This window comes from Atractosteus spatula, chromosome 4 (assembly GCF_055471065.1).
Source record: "Atractosteus spatula isolate fAtrSpa1 chromosome 4, fAtrSpa1.hap1, whole genome shotgun sequence".
Classification (NCBI taxonomy): Eukaryota; Metazoa; Chordata; class Actinopteri; order Semionotiformes; family Lepisosteidae; genus Atractosteus; species Atractosteus spatula.
The window spans coordinates 32,273,558-32,291,465 of record NC_142709.1 but is presented as its reverse complement, the minus strand read 5'-3'; the positions used below and the strand labels follow the sequence as shown (position 1 = coordinate 32,291,465).

Sequence of the window (17,908 nt, the reverse complement as noted above, 5' to 3'; positions counted from 1 at the left end):
TTCCTTATAACCCTGTGCTGCTGGCCTCGCGCGACCAGAGTGAGGTGCTTGCGTCCCGAGGATTCGAAATGTGACCTCTGAGCTCCGCTGCCAGCTGGCAGCCTTCCCCTCATCTTCCGAACATGAGCCGAGTCCCCACATTGGCGGCCCCAGGCGCTGCTCATGTGACCAGTGACAGCCGTGACCAAGTGGGCTCTAACTGTAGAGGGGCACGCACACGCACAGAACTGAACAGGCTGGTGCTGGAGGTCCTGAACGTGTCGGCCGGACCACGGACAGCTTTACTGTGAGGATTTTGTCTTGAATCTTTGTCCATCTGTGATCTCCCACTTATCCCAAACCTGTGCATACTGCTTTGGATTTTTTTTTTTGTAAAGTATGAATTGGCAATAGAAGTTTAATTTAAGAAGCTTTGTGTGCTGAGGGGGAGGCTCACCGCCATCACCTGCTTCTAGGCACAGAATGTGCTAAATCGCTTGTTTTCCTTCTAGAAGAATTTGGCAAGTTTCCTTACTGTTTGCTTTGAGAGAAGATTAAATAGCATATCAGGTTCTCTAAGGTTCCATACCAGAAAGCCGGTCAGTAAAATCTCCGACGTGATTGTGCAAAACGGCTTTTGCCCTCTTGCGTTAAAGATGTGGACTGTTTTGATCTTACTGGAGTTGACCAAATTTCTTTATTTATTAAATGTTTAGTCCTTCACCACTTCCTCCTTAGTTTCCTTGTGGCCTAGTACTGTAATGTGGGAGGCGTTGTGGTTAGCCCGCTAGCTCTCCTGCCTCACAGTTCCTGGGTTCGAGTATATCCTTGGATATCTGTCTGTGTGGAGTCTGCATGTTCTTCCCAGTATTACGTGAGTATAGCTGTTTCTTCACACTTTGCAGTGAAATGCAGGTCTGTTCTAGTTTACCTCCCTTTGTTTTATTCACTGGTCTCACATGGTATCTGAGAGAAGAAGTGTTGTAATTTGTTTCAGTTCCTTAAAAATGCACAACTCTTCAAATGTATGTAATGTAGTTTCTGGGAGGCTGATGAAGCTGATATCTCTTGCTGATCATTTCTGAAATGCATTACATGTTAATATTAAGTATAAAAAATGCAGATTTATGCTGCACGCACACTTAAAACCATATGGCTGAGGATTGAGTGCATTGTATTCCCTCTGAAAGCTTGTGAAATGGTGATTTCTTCCAACAGAGAGTTTAGTAAGATCTGCCAACATCATACAGTAACATAAAAGAAAACTGGGGCTGTCTGAGAAACAGCCTATAAGAAACATAAAAGACTTCAAATGCCAGTGGGCTTCTCTAGAGGCTGCAGTTGAAGCACCGCGATTGTGGTCTTAAAGAATTCATGTCTTCAGCATATTTGCCTTTAAAGTGCCCCTCACCATTACATATATAGATCTTCTGTGGTTTCCGTTTCCGTTAACAATAGGCCCCTGCTCAAGAATGACATAGACATCTCTGTTCTGCATGACTGCTGCAGGGGTCTTGGTTCAGTCTGAAGTGCGTTCACATTTTCTGTTCTGGACCCTGGTTTGAACTCTGTTGAATGTTTTAATTGGGAAAACATACTCGGTGCAATTATTTTACACCTGTTCTCCAAAATAAATTCCTATGCAGCACGTAGTTTGTGGCACTGAAGCGTGTATCCTTTCACATCAGCTTCTCGGACACACAGACATGCTTTGACTGGGGTTTCAAGTCTTCGCACAAAAGCAAAAGTTACCACACCTTGTGTTGTGCGAAGGCAAGCATAATGCTTTTTTTCTAATTTGCAAAAAAATGGGGAACAATAGAAATGCAAATAGCATTTCGCTTGGGTTTCACTCCCTGTCAAGGAAGTGCAGTTGAAATCATGTATTGACATTCATTTTGAGCAGAGTGAAGGTCTGTGATTCTGCTGGATGGGATAGTTTCTGGGATGCCAGACTATCGCAGGGTTTTCTCCTCCACCACTGCTGGTGCAGTTTAAGTGCCTGCACAGCTCTGAGCAGTGATTCTCACTCAGCCCAGCTCCCGAGAGACAACTTTGGCAGCTGGGATTTGTGCCTTAAATTAATCTTCTTGCACACCTGAATGAGGGCACTTCCGAGACAGGGGTTCAAGGTTAATGCCAATTCCAAATTCCACCATTTAAGGGCTCAGAACATTTTAGAAATATGTCAAAAATAAGTGAAAATCAGACCGTGTGAGAGGAATTGATTAGCGCTTTTAAAAATCAGTTTTAGGGTGTGATGGCAGTGTCCTCATCAGGGACATGAAACCACAACTTTCCTGCTGGGAGTCTGGAATCCTGTCTGTTATCATTCACTGGCCTCCACTGTAGCAATATAGGCAAGCTTTTGAAGGTTGCCTTCATAACACATTTATGTGGGGTTGCTGTACGTTTAAAAATACTGCTATGGTCCAGGAGTTTCAAAAAAGCTGTTAAGCCCCATTCATATTGTTTTTGAAAATCCAGAGAGTGTAGCCTTTTGACAAAATGGCCCAATATCCACACCTGGGAGACGGCTGTTGTAAGAAAAGGCCATTGGGCAGCCAATCCAGACCCACCTTGCAAGTGTCATGTGATCACACTCTGCTGCTCATTCCTTCCTCTGGTCTTGTGAGAAGCAGCTGATGTCATCACTTTTGAAAGCAGGATTTGTCTGTGCGCGTCATCCAGGCTATTGTTCATTTCGCCTGTTCCCCCTAAAATGTAATAAATAAGTTTCAGGCATAAAACTAGTTCCTGAAATCGCTAACGAGTCTTCACAAGAGCCTTACCAAATTCATGGCTATTTTTTGTGGCCTTCACCCTCATCAAATTTCAAAACTTCTGACTCGACAACCTTAAAACCTCGCTTCTTCACGGTATCAAAACCTGAAATGCCTTTAAATTATGGGCAAAGGGAAAACATTTAGAGTCTCTAAATTAACAAAAGCAGGGCAGCGTCTCTAAGTTGTTAGCAGCTGTCTTTGAGATGCAGCAGCATTTGGGAATGTTGGTTATCTACAGATCAGAGACTCTGCTTCCTTACGTCAGTCTGGAGTGAGAAGGGAGCTGTGAGCTTATGCCTCTGTGCTTTTGCGAGACCCGCTGGAGTTGCCTAGTTTATTCACACTAGGATTTCACCCCCTGGCAGCTTCCACAACTACACCAACTTCTTTAGCAATGATGTGTCGCAGGTCCTAGGACAGATTGTCACCATCGTCTGGCTGGTTTTAGAGGCACTGAGTCTTTCACGTGATGCACTGCAGGAATCAATGCACTGTTTGGGACATTTGTGTTGTTTGTGCTGTTTGTGCCCATGTTTGAGAACAGTTAGGATCTCGAAATTACACACAGGATGCGATGTGGCGTATAGGTGGAGAAGAGGGAATTTCCCTGATTCATGTCTCTTTTCTCAACTCCTGAAAGTGAGGAGTGAGTGAGGGGAAGGGATAACTAGTTTTAACTAATGTTTTTCAGTGAAAACCAACAATTGCATGGAGTGTAAAAAACAAAATTTCACTGCATTTGAATGTAGATAAAAGAACATCCAGTTTCATGGTGGAGGTGTCCCGTTTCTTAGTCATACAGTAAATATGGTAACGCCTTAATTACGTATGCAGAAGGCTCAGATGTTTAAAAGTACATGCCTTGTGTTCGGTAACAGGACACCAGTGGATTTAGCTGCGATAGTGGAACTCGATAGATGCCATTGGCAAATCTGTACAAATTAAAGAGGGGATGGAAAGAGATGCCAAATCCAGTTAAGTCCTGAGGTGTCTCTACGGTTTGCACAGCGCAGCGCAACATTGGATGACTGCTCAGACCAACACAAGGAATGCTGCAGTCACAGAGATAATCGAATGTCTAATCCCCGCTTTTGTGGTTGCAGAAGATATGTCTGTGGTTCAGCTGGGGGTTTCTCTTTGTAGCAGAATCGCAAGCATCACTTCTGCAAAGCAGGCCGCGCCTTGTTTGGTTCAGCAAATGCTTCCCGATCAGGCCTTCAGAAGGAATACAGCCTCAAATTTTAGGCAAGGATACACAGTGCAGACTTTGGCTGTCCTACCTGAAGCCAGAGGTGAACAGGACCCTAAAATCTAGATGGACAGGCAAGACATCTTACCTGTGTCCCTTCTGACTGGAGCCCCTGAGGCTGGGAAGGGTGCCTCCTGCAACAGTTGGGTTTTCTTCAGTCCTTGCTTTCAGTCTCTAATATATCGATTTCAGATCAGGGCAGAGAGACGCTCTCCTGACCGACTCATTTTTAAAATGTCTACTGTCAGTCATGTGAAAAAGAGTCTAATTCATGTCAAACTGCCATTTATAGCTGACTGGTTTGAAGCAGTGAGTCTCTTAAGTGTGTAAATTTGGAGGATTTGAGTGCTCTGAGCCAATCTTGTGCTTTGTTATAGGCTGGGACCCTAATGAACAGACACCCCAAACTTCAGACCAGAAAGTTGTCTTTTTGGAAAAAATATTTTCTCTGGAAGCAAGAGTCTTAATTTTTTTTTCTTGAGAAGTATCGAGGATACGGTGGGGAGGAATCATGCAGTATGTGTCTGTGTATGAAAATGAGCCAAAGAAATTGTGCGTCTGTTTAACTGTCCTTTGTGTCTCATTGTTCTGTTGCAGCTGTATGACAAGATTAATACAAAGTCCTCCCCGCAGATCAGGAACCCACCAAGTGATGCTGTACAGAGAGCCAAAGAGGTGAGAGCAGTCCATCACAGTATTTATTGTCAGGGCTTCTCCTGCACTGGGGCCTATCCAGGCTTGTTTCTGTCTTCCCAGCATTATCGCCACCAGGTGGCGACATACTTATCTGCTTCTGAGATGTCCTTATCTAGGGCAATTTACTAAATGCATGATACTGCCTAAACTAAATCCTAAAAAGAAATCATTCATGTAAGCAGAAAATTAAACAAAAGTATAATTGATTAGACAGACTGAACACCATTACTGACGTCTCAATTTCGTCACTGGTTCTCGTGTCTCGTGTAGCTTTTCTTGAAGCATTCCTTACCGTGCATGCCAGCAGAGAAGTTACTTTTAAGATGTTCACGGAGGCATGTGAACATATTTATAAAGTGCCAAATAAGGAACTGCATACTGTAATAAAACCCCATGGGGTATGAGAGATGCTGACCACCTCTGACAGAAGAAAAAGCACTTCATATTTTGCTGTTAGGTTTAAGACCTTGAGATTGTAGTTTACCACAGATTAAGATATTTGTGACATCGCTTTGAAACAGGTGCTTACATTCCCCATTTTAAAAACGCCCCACTCTGTACTATAAAAGAGCCATAAAACTTTCACAAATACATGTTGTGAACTCCGAAATCTTTAGCTGTATCACCTTGATTCCTTTTTGATTATGTAGTTGTGTTAGAGAACCTACATCATGCCAGAATATTATATTATCAGCACCAGCACAATAGTTTGTTCTGGCTCATTCATTTAAAAAAAGGCAGAAAACCACTAGAGTGGTTCGTTCTAAAGAATGCCATAATTTACTGTGCAGAGGATAATTTAAAACTCAGAACACCTCAGTAACAGAACAGAAAGGTATGTAAAAGTGCTATAATTTGTGTACGTCAACTGTGTTGCTTTTGGGAAAAAAACAAAGGATGTGGTCAATTTTCTTTCTCAATTACCATATTTATACAGTGCTGTCATCCCATATTAAATGTTTGTGGGGGATTTCTTTCACAAATATGGTTCTTTTTGTGTGTCTTTGTTCCAGTGTTCAGTCAAATGTACTGTATGTGATCTGTCTTATGTCATTAACAAACTTTTCCCTAAAGTTTTTAAAATGAAAAGTCTGGTCCTTAAAACCTTTTATTGTCTTAGTACAAAATAACAGGGCATATAAATGAATGCTTCTGTGTGTTTTTATAGGCAAAAACCCATTGTAGATACAGCTGCAACTTTGCAAGAAGACAATATGGTTTTAAAAATAGCCTGAGTAGAAATGACTTTGCACTTTGTTAGCTCTGACACTTGAACTAATTGGAGATGACTTGTGGCTTTTGCACCATGCTCTTCACTAACCCGTGTGAACAGTGGCTGTGAAGTATGTGAAGAAAGGGTTGGGGAGACTGGGTTGTCTTTGTAGGAGTTCTTCAAAATCAGGGTTCCCAGTCCTCCTGGTAAGCCTGCGAATTTACAACCTTTCCAATCCTGGAAAATCAAATTTGTTGTAACACAGCACCTGATGCCAACAGTAGGCCACTGTGTACAAAGGAAGCTAATGACAATTTTTTCCATTTTCATTGAACTGCTTAATCAAATAAAAGAAGGCTTGAGTGAAAAAGCAAGGAAAGGGAATGAAGACCAGCGAGTCGTAAGGGGTTCTGGGAGATTGAGAGGCATTATGGGAAAGTGTCCAACTGTCCGGAAAACAAATCTTGACTCCGCTCTCTTCACTGACTGACAGATGTGCTCTGTCTCCTCCCTTTCCTGCCGTTAAATCAGCAGGGGTTCTGCGCTGCACTTACGCTCCCCAGACAAACAAATCGCCCTGCGGCGGAATGTTCTTGCATTTCTCAGTAAGGCAGACACTTACTACAGGACGTGAAAAGCACTGATCTGTGTCCGTTCGCTTCTCCTCTCAGGCTGGCGCTGGCTCGCCCCGATCTATCTTTATCAGTGCTCCAGTTCTCATCCCCCAGGATGATAGCCGCCCACATGTGTCCCTCTCTTCAAAACCACAGGCCAAAATTACAAAATGTGTCACATACTGTAGAGGCTTTTGCAAAAAGTGATACATTTCATGCTTGCCTTGTGTGCTGCAACCAGCCTGTAAGAGCAAGAGAAATCCCCAGGGGCTAGAATGAAGCTGTTCTCATGTTCTTAGTCATGCTAAGGTTATACTGGCTGAGGCCCAAATCACACGCATTAATATAGCACATAGAATTAATGTAGGAGGGAATTTTCTAGAACTTGTGAAATTACAGTGAGGAGGATCTTTTCATGATTGATGAAATACAGTCTTTAAATGACTGTGTATAATGCTTAGTTTGCTAGAAATAGAAAAAAAATTGAGCTTTACATGGGGTAAGTGTAATCCTGACACACTTGATTTTCTTTTCATACATTTATGGTTTCACAGTTCCCTGCACCAGGAGGTTCTATAGCAAAGCCTGCAATGGTTCTCTCCCTAATATTTCCCCACAGACTCCTGAGACACTACCATGGTACTCTGCAGGAAGCCAATTCCAGGCAGTTACCATAGCTTCATGCATTTTGTGTATCTGCCTCACACAACCAGCCTGTTGCTGAACCGTGTCCCTCATCTGAATTTTTTTAAACACGCATACGTGAACCTAAAACAGAGCAGATATCTCCAATCTGTTGTTTAACTACAGTTAAGGCTTAACCGAGTAACTGAGTGAGATATGGGTGACTCTATAGACACTCACAACATATCTTATTTGTTTTTATTGACTTGGGCTGCTCACGGCCTTTGTTATTCCTCTGTTTTAAATGTAGTTGGAATTATAACTGGGGCACTAAGCATTAAAGGATACTGTCTTTGGTGAAGTTATTGGTACAACTCAAGTCAGAAGTTTTCTCTCGTCTTTGGAAAGTATGTTCTCTACGACGTGAGATGAAGCTAAATTTTTAAACAGGTCTGTAACTTGTGAGTTTCAGCTAATCCCTTTTGTAGCTAGGGAAAAAAATGACTATTACTGGATACCTACAGGGGTAGGCATCTTGCAAATCTGGTCCTACACTACCTGGTGGTTAGACTGTGAAGCGCCAGAGACAACTGGAGAGACATGACAGTCAGTTGTACACCAGTACTCCTGCGTTTCGAGCACCAGTTGGCTGAAGGGGAGGAGAAGCAGGTGCCCATTGACTTAAAGTGGTGGTTAAGGATCAGATCTGGAATCCCAACTAGAGGGTTAAGAGTTCATGTCTGACTATGGGTTCCTAGGGCACTATCCTTGACCAAGATGCCTTGAATGGCAATGCTTTGAGGGTATGTATTCTCAGCTCAAAGCTGTCGAGAATGGGATCAGAACTGGTCAGAACCTGCTTGCCTCAATTGAGAGCCCATTGAACCTGACCCCCGAGCTGAACTGAAGCTTGACTGGGCAGGTAGCTGGTTTGAGTGTTTCACTCTCCGAGCTCAGCCCACCCGAGTTCTGCACCCCCCTTCCATTCTGCCTTCTTCACTTCTGTCTTGGACATCCAGAGTGATACATTGACCTGAACAATTTCACTTACTCAAAGTGGGTTAAATGAATTGCATTGCAGAATATCTTTTTGGAATATACTAATCATTAAAGTAGTTACTTAACCAGAAATGGTGGCTAAATTAGGAAAGCCAACCACAGTCTCCCTAACTTATGTATATGTTAGCTGACCTGCATTAGAACTAGATTTAATGTCCTTAGAAACCTGTAGCAGCTAACAGAATCCCTTCTGTATATTTATTAGAAATACTCACGGCTTTCCAGGGCAAACTAAAAGGCCTTTGCAGTGCATGCTGTTCTCTCTTCAGTATGTACAGTGCTTCTCTCTGCTTAACACCTCACCTTTGACCTTTACGGCTGTACAGCGACTAACCGGCTGGACTAACTCTCTTCCTAACACACTTGGCACAGCTCCACACCTCTGCTATGGACAGCCAGAGACCCACTGCAGACAGATTTTGCCGTGTTTTTTGGGAAAATTGCCCCACTTAAATCCCTTGTTCCCATTTTAATGCTCTGCACAGCTCGTAGACCATGGTCCCAGTGGGATGTTTTGTGTCAGGCAACAGGTAAAGGTCATCAGCACTGGGCTTGCGACAGTAGCGCACTTTCGTAATAGGTGAAGTGGAATATGCATAGCACTAGTCATACGAGACCCTTTTAAAACACACTTTTCACTTAAAGGCCTAAAGACGGCTTTATAGCTACTTACTGTAGTCACCATAAAAAAGTATTCAAGCACTTTTTTAAAATCATTTTGCGTGTCCTAGTCCATATTGGGGAAGCGCAAATTTTCTTACATGTTTCATTACTTGCAAGTCTTAAGACAAAGTCTTTCTGCTCTGTGAAAGCAGCATTAAAAAAAAAGGTCACTCACACTTTTCACATAGTCAGCCTTCCTATTCACCCTGTAGTTTTGAGTGCTGTGATTGTGTGCAGTACAGTACATGCAGCAGGAGGCTACAAAGAGATGGAAGGCATCCTATATCTTAAATGTCCGACTGTCTCGGTGACATTGTTTAACTAAGGGGCTATGTAAAGGGAAAACAGTTTTCTAACTTGCTTGGCTTTGCTTCACCGTTATTTCACAAGCAATACTGAAATGCTTTAAAAATAATTATCAAGTTGTCTTTTTATTCGAGCGACTTGGGCAAATGACTTGAACGGGGGCTCAACAACTAACCAAACACCTTTCACTTGGCTCTTCCTGATTGACTGCCGTGTCGTTGCAAGCCTTTCTGAAGGCAGAGTGAAATGATTTTGTGAACGCTTGCAGGGACAGTAAAATACAGTGTATAATCCACCTATTGTGTGTCTTCTTGTGCTAAGAATTCCACCGACGACGACGCAAGTCCAGCTTTGAAACACCTGGAATGTGTAAGCTGAAGACGTTTTACAACTTTTAACTTGGAAATGTCTTTAAAGCATTTTGGTATTTTTAACATGGGAGTGGGTGGAAGAGGGGCGAATGACGAACATGGAAATTGCTGTATGTGTATGAAGTTGTAGCTCTAAACCGTTCTTAAGGGGCTCTTGATCTGTGACATGTTTGTTCAGTGAGCTGTAGACAAGGAATTGTGGAGTAAATTAGTGCCTCTTGGGACTGGCCTGTGAGGACCACAAATTACAAAGTCCTTGGCTGAAACCTTGGTCCACTTTGCAGGGGTTTGTTATCAGCAAGTGGCGTCATGTGACTGCTGCTCAGGTTTGGAATTAGAGTTTGGGAGGTGGGTGGGGGTGAGAGATCTATCGGCATTTCAGAGGTCACACCGACTGGAACGCCTGCTGCCTTACGTAATTTTATGAGAAGTTGGAAGTGGTTTACAGAGAAAGTCTGACTTCCTCTTTGTTTCCCAGGTACTGGAAGAGATTTCTTGTTACCCAGAGAACACTGATGCTAAAGAATTAAAGCGAATCCTCACACAGCCCCACTTCATGGTGAGTAACACTGTCCCCTAGCAGTGGCTGCTGCTGGGAGTCTCCTGGGAAGAACACTGTCTGGCAGGGGCATATTAGACTTGAGTCAAAGTAAAATGTTTATTGAAGGAAATAAGCAGCCTCACCATAACATCGAGCACTGTGAGAATTGTTCTGGTATGTATACTCTTAAACTGTATTTTCTCTTAATAAAATGTGGCCATTCTCCAACTAGAGACTGTGGTGATGGAGAAAATAAAAAAAATAATTATGTAACATTTTAATTGGCCTTCAGAATACTGCTAGCCGTTTCAGTAGAAAAAAATAGTTTTTGCAGAACTTCAAACCACGTGCTAAGCGGTTTCCTTATCCATAACGGCTGAGTCAGTTTGATTTTGATTTGTGCCGCAAGCAAATTCGTTATCGGCTTGAATTTTATCAGGGTGACGCTGGATTTAAACCCAGGCTTGAAGCCCTTTTTCTGCTTGTCCTTGTCCATGACATCACACTGCTGAGGATGACTTCAAAGATCCCACTTTTTCACAACGTGTGTGAAGTTGTTATTGGAAGTGCAGCTCAGGGGAGAGACAGAAAGATAGACAGACGGGCAGAATGTGCAGGATTCCAGGAGGCAGCAGTGCGGAGCAACATGTTGAGCAAGGAGTTGAGGTGGGGGGGGGGGGGTTTGGAGAAGGAGGCACTGTCAGGTACAAACTAATGAAATCTCAGCCATTCCACCCCTCTCCCCACACACATACAGTACACATACCTCCTGCAGTTGCTGGTGCTGCACTCACTGCTTAAGTTGCTGCACAGCAAGAGCAACAGCCTGGGAACTGAGTTTAAAAAGTGCTTTGGGTGTCGAAATCCCTTTCCTTCGGCATAGGTGAGAACACTTGAAAATTCCTCTGCGCTTCTACCTCATGTTTTGTCTATGCATCGTTCCTATCCCAACTTGCTTGCTGAAGTTCACAATCATTAAAGAACAAGTAACAAAGTCTAATGTTACTTGACTAACTGGTTATTTTTCGTCCTGTCCTCAAAGTGAGCTTATCATTGTTTTATTGTATGTTAAATGCAGATTTTGAATTACTGTTTGTGTGTAAGAAAATTCCTTAAGTAGTAATTATTTTGCTAATGTCTTTATCGAAAGGTAGAGGCAAAAAAAGGGTTGGTGTGTTTGCAGTCGGCTACATGCACAATAAAAGACTATTGAATGTTTTTTTTAAATAGTTCTGGCTCAAATCTTTAGACTTTTCAAAGTCCTCATGTCATTGTCTGTAGAATGAGTGTGGGATGTTAAATGTTGGTTATAACCTGCTTTAAGAATTGCAACTGCAGTGTACTTTTTTGGAGATGCCATGTAGCATTTGTAGAGAAAAATATTTTCAGTTTTCATATATTTCTGAAGACGTGAACTTGTGTTCTACCCATTCTTGTATAAGTAGCTCTGCGATGTCCCTACTGTTTTTCTGTTTCGATTTCACCGAGCTGCTCAAGTAGAGAGGGAAGAGAGAAAGCTTACATACTGTGACAAGTGAGCTTGGGTTCAGGGCTTCTAATGCTAATACTGTATTAAAGCGATGGTTTCGGTCCTTTTATGGCAGCATACAAAAGCAGAATGTTATTAACCTTTTTTTGATCCAGAGTTTTGTCTGACTTTTAGATAAGCAGAAGTTTTTTGTGACAGGAACATCCATTCATAACTCCTGCAGCAACCACATTTGTTCAAGATGCAAAATCTGTTCAGTTACTGAGCCCTGTGTCACATAATCAGGACTCACCCTGTAAAAAGGTGTGGACATAATGCCAAGAATAAGAGAGCAGACTTAAACACGGATGTCTGGTTCTTTTGAATTTACTGCCTGATGCAGAAGCACACTATTCATATTGTGTCATGGCACAAAGATTTTGGATATTTTGGGTGATTCTGGATTCTTCCATTCTGTTTGAGAGTTTTTGTTTGAATTTGGGAGCGCTGTGCAATGCAGGTCATTCTGTTTTGAATTAACGGTTTTAATTTCCTTTTCTGTTACAACAGTCTACCATAGTTCACGTCAAAAGAACATTTTGCCTCCTGGTATAGAGGAGTAAATTAGCACAAGGACGGTGCAGAGATACGTAGGTGGCATTTTTTGTTTCTCCTGCACCTAGTCTCGCTAGTTTGTGGCCTGAAGATTCTCATTGGAAGGGCGGGAAAGTGTATCTTGAAGTAAAATAACTGTCCTATTATACTTGTCCAACTTTTTAAAGATATCTTGTGCTGGAGTTCTGAACCACTGGAGGAAGTTTTAGTCACTGGTACCCTTACCCCGTGAGATATTCCCAAATTCTTGAAAATCCAGTTCAGTGACTCTATTGGTTTATAAAAAGTTAGTTAATCACGTCCAGTTAATGACAGGTCACAGAGCATCACCTGTTACTACTGCAGGATCCTCACAGATTCACCCCTTAGGCATGATCCCAATCCTCTGAGCTTGAGCAGTTGTGTTCAGACAGGCAGAAGCTCGTTGACCTGCCCAGCACACTGGAGGTCTTCTTGGGCAGTGAAAACAACCTTCTGACTCCCTTTAAAGGCACGCCAGCCCTGTGTTATGACTGAATTTCTGTACTCTCAGGCATTTTGTCTTGTTTTCTTATGGTTATTGTACACTGCTGGGAAAACAAAAATAAAAAGTGGCTTTTGAAACGTTTGTACACAGCTTCTCAACCCACTTAGTTCTTAGTTCTTCAGGATGGATGGCTTCCAAAACATCCTGTCGAATTATTGACTGGTCAAGCAATTGAAAGGATGGTTCTGATGACGGCCTGCAGCGGAATAGATTAATCGATCAGATGTTTGGCTAAGAAGCCCAGGCTAGATGGGCCGAGTGGCCTCCTCTCGTTTGAAGCCTTTATGTATCCTTACTTGACCTTTCACATATTTGGGTCCTAAAAGTTGGATTCCTGCTAGTGGTTGCCGCACCTTGACAGTGGTTTTAACTTGCCCTGTTTGGTTTCTCGTCCCTCCCCAGGCCTTACTGCAAACTCATGATGTTGTGGCACACGAGGTGTACAGCGATGAAGCTCTGAGGGTCACCCCGCCACCCACCTCCCCGTACTTGAACGGAGACTCCCCGGAGAGCGCCAACGGCGACATGGACATGGAGAACGTCACCCGGGTGCGGCTGGTGCAGTTCCAGAAGAACACCGATGAGCCCATGGTGAGGAGGTCCCTCTGGCCCACACTCCTCCATTGGTCATACACCCTAAGGAGGCCAGTAGTGTCCTCTTGGGGCTTCTTCAAGACTCCCATTGGAATTCCAAACCCTTTGACAACCATAACATTTTTCACCAGAGAGAGGACAAATCTCCGCATACACAGGCATAGCAGTGTCAGGGAGTCTGTCCTTGTGCACTGTGAAGGGTCAGATGTAGGCATTCCTGCTGATGGCTGATATTGCAATAGTGTGTATACCAGCCTGGAATCTGGTTCTGGAGGGGTGTGTGTTTTAGTATGGCAGTGTGTTGTACTTCTGCTGTGCTTTCATTCAAATGCCAGTCCATGTTACAGCTTTAGAAAGTTTGACAGGACCAGACATGTCGTCTAGAAATTCACTTTTACTTGTTGCTGCCCAGTAACGCCACCATCCTGAGGTGGAGACTGTGATGGAGATCCCCCCGTAGGCAGTAGCTTCGAAAGAAAGGTTTAATACAAGAGGAGCCTTTTCAGCCCAACCAGCTGTTTTTTTTTAAAGAAGCCTTGGCTTCAGAAACATGGATAGGTAACCTGTTGCATATCCCACAACCCTTTGGGTAACTCTGGTTCTTGATTGTAAATGTACTTCCGTGTAGTTTCCACTTGTGATCTCTGGTTCACGATTCATTGCTGATACTGAGTATCTTCAGTGGGGTGGCTTAAGGTCACGCCTGTGGGGTTATTTAATACTTGCGTTTGATCCCCTCGAAGTCTTCCTGTAACGTCCAGGATACATACAGGCTTGAAATGACATCAGTGAGAAATGCACCTCTCCCCCAGTCGGCACTGAACCTCTTGTTCATCCCCAGAGACGAGAATAAAAGAGAATCCAGTCCAGTGCGTTGTGCGTTGTTTAATTGCAGCATGTTCTTTAAACACGACCCAATTAATTACTTCTCTTCTGCACAGGGCATCACTCTGAAAATGAATGACCTGAACCACTGCATTGTTGCGAGAATAATGCATGGAGGAATGATACACAGACAAGGTAACCTTCCCAGTCAAGGAGTGTGCCTTGGGTTATAATCCATGACTGAGATCCGAAGCAGTTAACACCCTTTCTTCGATGTTATCACTGTTCTGATATTTTTTTGCTGGGAGGAGGTTTCACATGAGGAGTTTCCAGTCAATTTCATTAACATATATCTGTGAACCTAAGCAAGGCAGTGCCAGATACCTAAATATTGTAAGGCCAGCAGCCATATCACCCTGCAACTGTCAACCCACTGAAGCTCAGCAGCTGTGAGCCTGGTCAGTACCTGGATGGGAGACCTCCTGGGGGAAAACTAAGGTTGCTGCTGGAAGGGGTGTTAGTGGGGCCTGCAGGGGGTGCTCACCCTGCAGCCTATGTGGTACCTAATACCCCAGTATACTGACGGGGACACTATACTGTAAAAAGGAGCCCTCCTTCAGATGAGACATAAAACCGAGGTCCTGACTCTCTGTGGTCATTAAAAATCACAGGGCGTTTCTTGAAAAGTGAGTAGGGGTGTAACCCTGGCGTCCTGGCCAAATTCCCCATTGGTCCTTACCAATCATGGCCTCCTAATAATCCCCATCTATGAATTGGCTTCATTACTCTGCTCTCCTCCCCACTGATAGCTGATGTGTGGTGAGCACTTCTGGCTCACTATGGCTGCTGTCGCATCACCCAGGTGAATGCTGCACATTGGTGGTGGTGGAGGGGAGTCTCCATTATCTGTAAAGTGCTTTGAGTGGAGTGTCCAGAAAAGTGCTATATAAGTGTAAGCAGTTATTATTATTAAGGCACTCTAGGTTTCATGTGTCAAGTTTAAGGATTTTGTTTATTGTCCCTCATTGTGCAGCACAGCTGGAAAAGGTGAAAGCAAGACGTTGGAATATGTTGTCATCCCTAATTTAAGGCATTCCACTCCGTGGAATTCAGTGGAACATCTTATGTTATGTTATGTTTTACAATCCTGTAGTTAATTCATATTCTCAGTATAGAATACGCCTGTGCTCAGTATTGCAAGCAGATAATCACATTGCTAACATAAGTTTGTGTAAGGAAGTAACATGAAATCTGTAAAATCATTGGAGGGGGTGAAGAAGTGCGATTAGATTATTGCACAGGGCATGACATGCAGTGTATCTGCATATCTAGCTCTAAATTTCTTGAAAGGTTTGCTAAGATTAACAGTTGTGAACCAAGTGGAAATGTTTTTTGCACATTTTGAAGAAATAGTTCGAAAGGGGATTGATACAGGTTAGTGACAATCCACCAGCTGCCTGCAGGAACTGTCTCCGAACTATGAATCCATGAAATGTGTAGTTGTGTGCAAACTGTTTGTTTGCCAGGTCAGTATACAGGCCTCTGCCACACAGAGTGTTCATTTTTTGCTGTAACTAAATAAAAATGTGGTTGGGCCATTTGTTTCATGTATTCATATCTTGTGCTTATTTTTCTTCCCGGTTTTGTGTGTCCATTGCAGCGTTTCAGCTTTGCAGCTCCAACAAATACAAATGCAGGTTGACTTCCATGTGGCAGGCAGATCCCATTCGTCAATGATCCTAGTCAGCAGGGGTTGCTTAAAAAGAACGACTCGGGTCCTGGCAAAGAGCTCAGTTTAGCTCAGGGCTGCTTTGCCCCGCAGGGCCCCAACTGTACCTGAGCTGAGGCAGTATTAAGGTAGATCTGCCTGGGGAAATGGGTCCCCATCTTAGACCAGCTGACATTCTAGCCAGGCTTGCAACTTCCCACTCCCATGAATTTCACCAGAGCTCCAGATGAAGTAAGAAAGGATTTGTCTTCTGAACACAGGGCAAACTATGAAAAAAATACCCAGGAAAAAATGTTAAGGGGCATAACAGATATACTGTGGTTTTTTTCTTGACATATGCAGCAAGCAGTAGTCTTTTTTTTTCTTTCCAGTGTGCGAGGGAAGATAAATGCGGTGCGGTTGTGTTTATTTTGGAGCTGTTAGATACTGCTGCTGTGGCGGCCCAGCTCTGCTCTCTTGAGCTGAAGGGGTGCAGATTTCTCTGGCGGTGATGCCCACGTGTGGTTCTTCTCACCTTGCAGGAACGCTGCATGTCGGGGACGAAATTAGAGAAATAAATGGCATCAGTGTAGCCAACCAAACTGTGGAGCAACTTCAGAAGATGCTTGTAAGTATTGGCGTGCAGAAATAATTCAAATTTCACCACTTAGTGAGTGGGCTGCGTTTAGATGTACGTGCCAAGTCCTGCCCATGAGACTCAGAGATGGATCCCTTGGTAGGGCTGAAACAAGCAAGCAGTACGTAAGGATCTCTAGAGCAAAGTGAGGTGGACCAGACAGCCTTTTTTGGTTCTAGTTCTGTTTTCAGTTTGTTTAGAACTTGTACCATTGTCAAAAGTGTTATTAGAACAAATAGCATAACCTGTGCTTTTTACAGCCTCTGATGCTCATATTAACCTCATCAGTGAAGGGTGTTTTGACACTGCAGTCAAATTGGGAATCACGTTATTTTTTTGACAAGTGCTGCTGTTTTGTTAATTTTCCTGTGTTGGATAGAGAGACAATTTCCACATTCCCTCTATTAGAACAGATTAAATATGCTCTTTCCCTGTGAACATAATGCTAATTAAAATGTCAGCAGAAGGCAGATGAGAAGTCTATTTGTTGTGCTGTGTGCATTTTTTCCCCCCCAAACAGAGGGAGATGCGAGGAAGTATCACGTTTAAGATTGTGCCAAGCTACCGTACCCAGTCTTCATCTTGTGAGGTAATGGGCTAAATCATCCTCTTTTCAAGTGTTCTCGTCCAGTGGGTTTCTCTGTCTTCTTTGATTGTTTCCTCGTCGTCTTTCTCGATGACCCCGCGACTAACTGCCTGCTGGCGGCTGGCTGTGTGTTAACGCTACGCTGGCAGGTTGGGTTCTGCCTGCGCTGTCCGGACTCTGCACACCAATTTCACAACAAAGAAAGCGGAACCGTAGAGAAGGCCACGCCCCCTTGCCTCGGAGGGCCACGCCCATGCTCTATGACATCAGCGGCCAGATTAAAAAAGTGTTATTAACAGTAGAGGCCATTAAAGATCATGAAACATCAGGATAAAACAGCTTCGGAGTGACTTCAGAACCAGAGAAACAAAAATGTGCTTTGTTTCTTAGATTTCTATGCAGTCATAGGTAGGAACAATAGGCCTTTTTCAAGATGTGCTGCCCTTGACTCCTTTGAGCCTGTGGCTTGTGATGTGCTTTGAAACGTCATGTGTCTTTTTAAAGTGTTAAATCAAAGGGCTTTGATCAGTGCTCTCTGTCAACAACGCATTAACTGGTTGAATAGAGGTCTGCTCTGTAGGGGTGTCAGACTTAGCTGCTAGCTTTGACAGTAAGATGAAGTATTTTTGATTGCTACAAGCCATATGTCCTTGTTAAGTGTTACCACTGGTTGTGGTTGGGCATGCTTATGATATACTTGACATCATTGGAATGTTTTATTCCAAGAAAACTGGTCCTTTTTGTTTAAAGGATCGGGAAGGACGAACAAAAAGATCTTAAAAGCTGTAGTGCTGAATTATTGGGTTGCTTGCCTATTTTTTCATTGTAGTGCTGATTTTTTCCAAATG

At 43.3% G+C, this 17,908-nt stretch overlaps 1 protein-coding gene across 18 annotated transcripts in view; it reads left to right on the top strand.

Annotated features, from left to right (window-relative positions):
• The window catches only part of caska (calcium/calmodulin dependent serine protein kinase a), a 263,444-nt gene that overhangs the window by 213,094 nt on the left and 32,442 nt on the right, over positions 1-17,908 (top strand). For 11 of the 18 annotated variants that reach the window (XM_088915059.1, XM_088915066.1, XM_088915057.1 and 8 more), the window contains 7 exons: positions 4,612-4,689; positions 9,511-9,558; positions 10,039-10,119; positions 13,113-13,301; positions 14,246-14,324; positions 16,380-16,465; positions 16,995-17,063. In XM_088915059.1, the coding sequence (XP_088771185.1) occupies positions 4,612-4,689; positions 9,511-9,558; positions 10,039-10,119; positions 13,113-13,301; positions 14,246-14,324; positions 16,380-16,465; positions 16,995-17,063 (630 nt within the window). The remainder of the gene's footprint in view (positions 1-4,611; positions 4,690-9,510; positions 9,559-10,038; positions 10,120-13,112; positions 13,302-14,245; positions 14,325-16,379; positions 16,466-16,994; positions 17,064-17,908) is intronic. The other 7 variants (XM_088915068.1, XM_088915064.1, XM_088915054.1 and 4 more) reach the window with 1 other exon arrangement.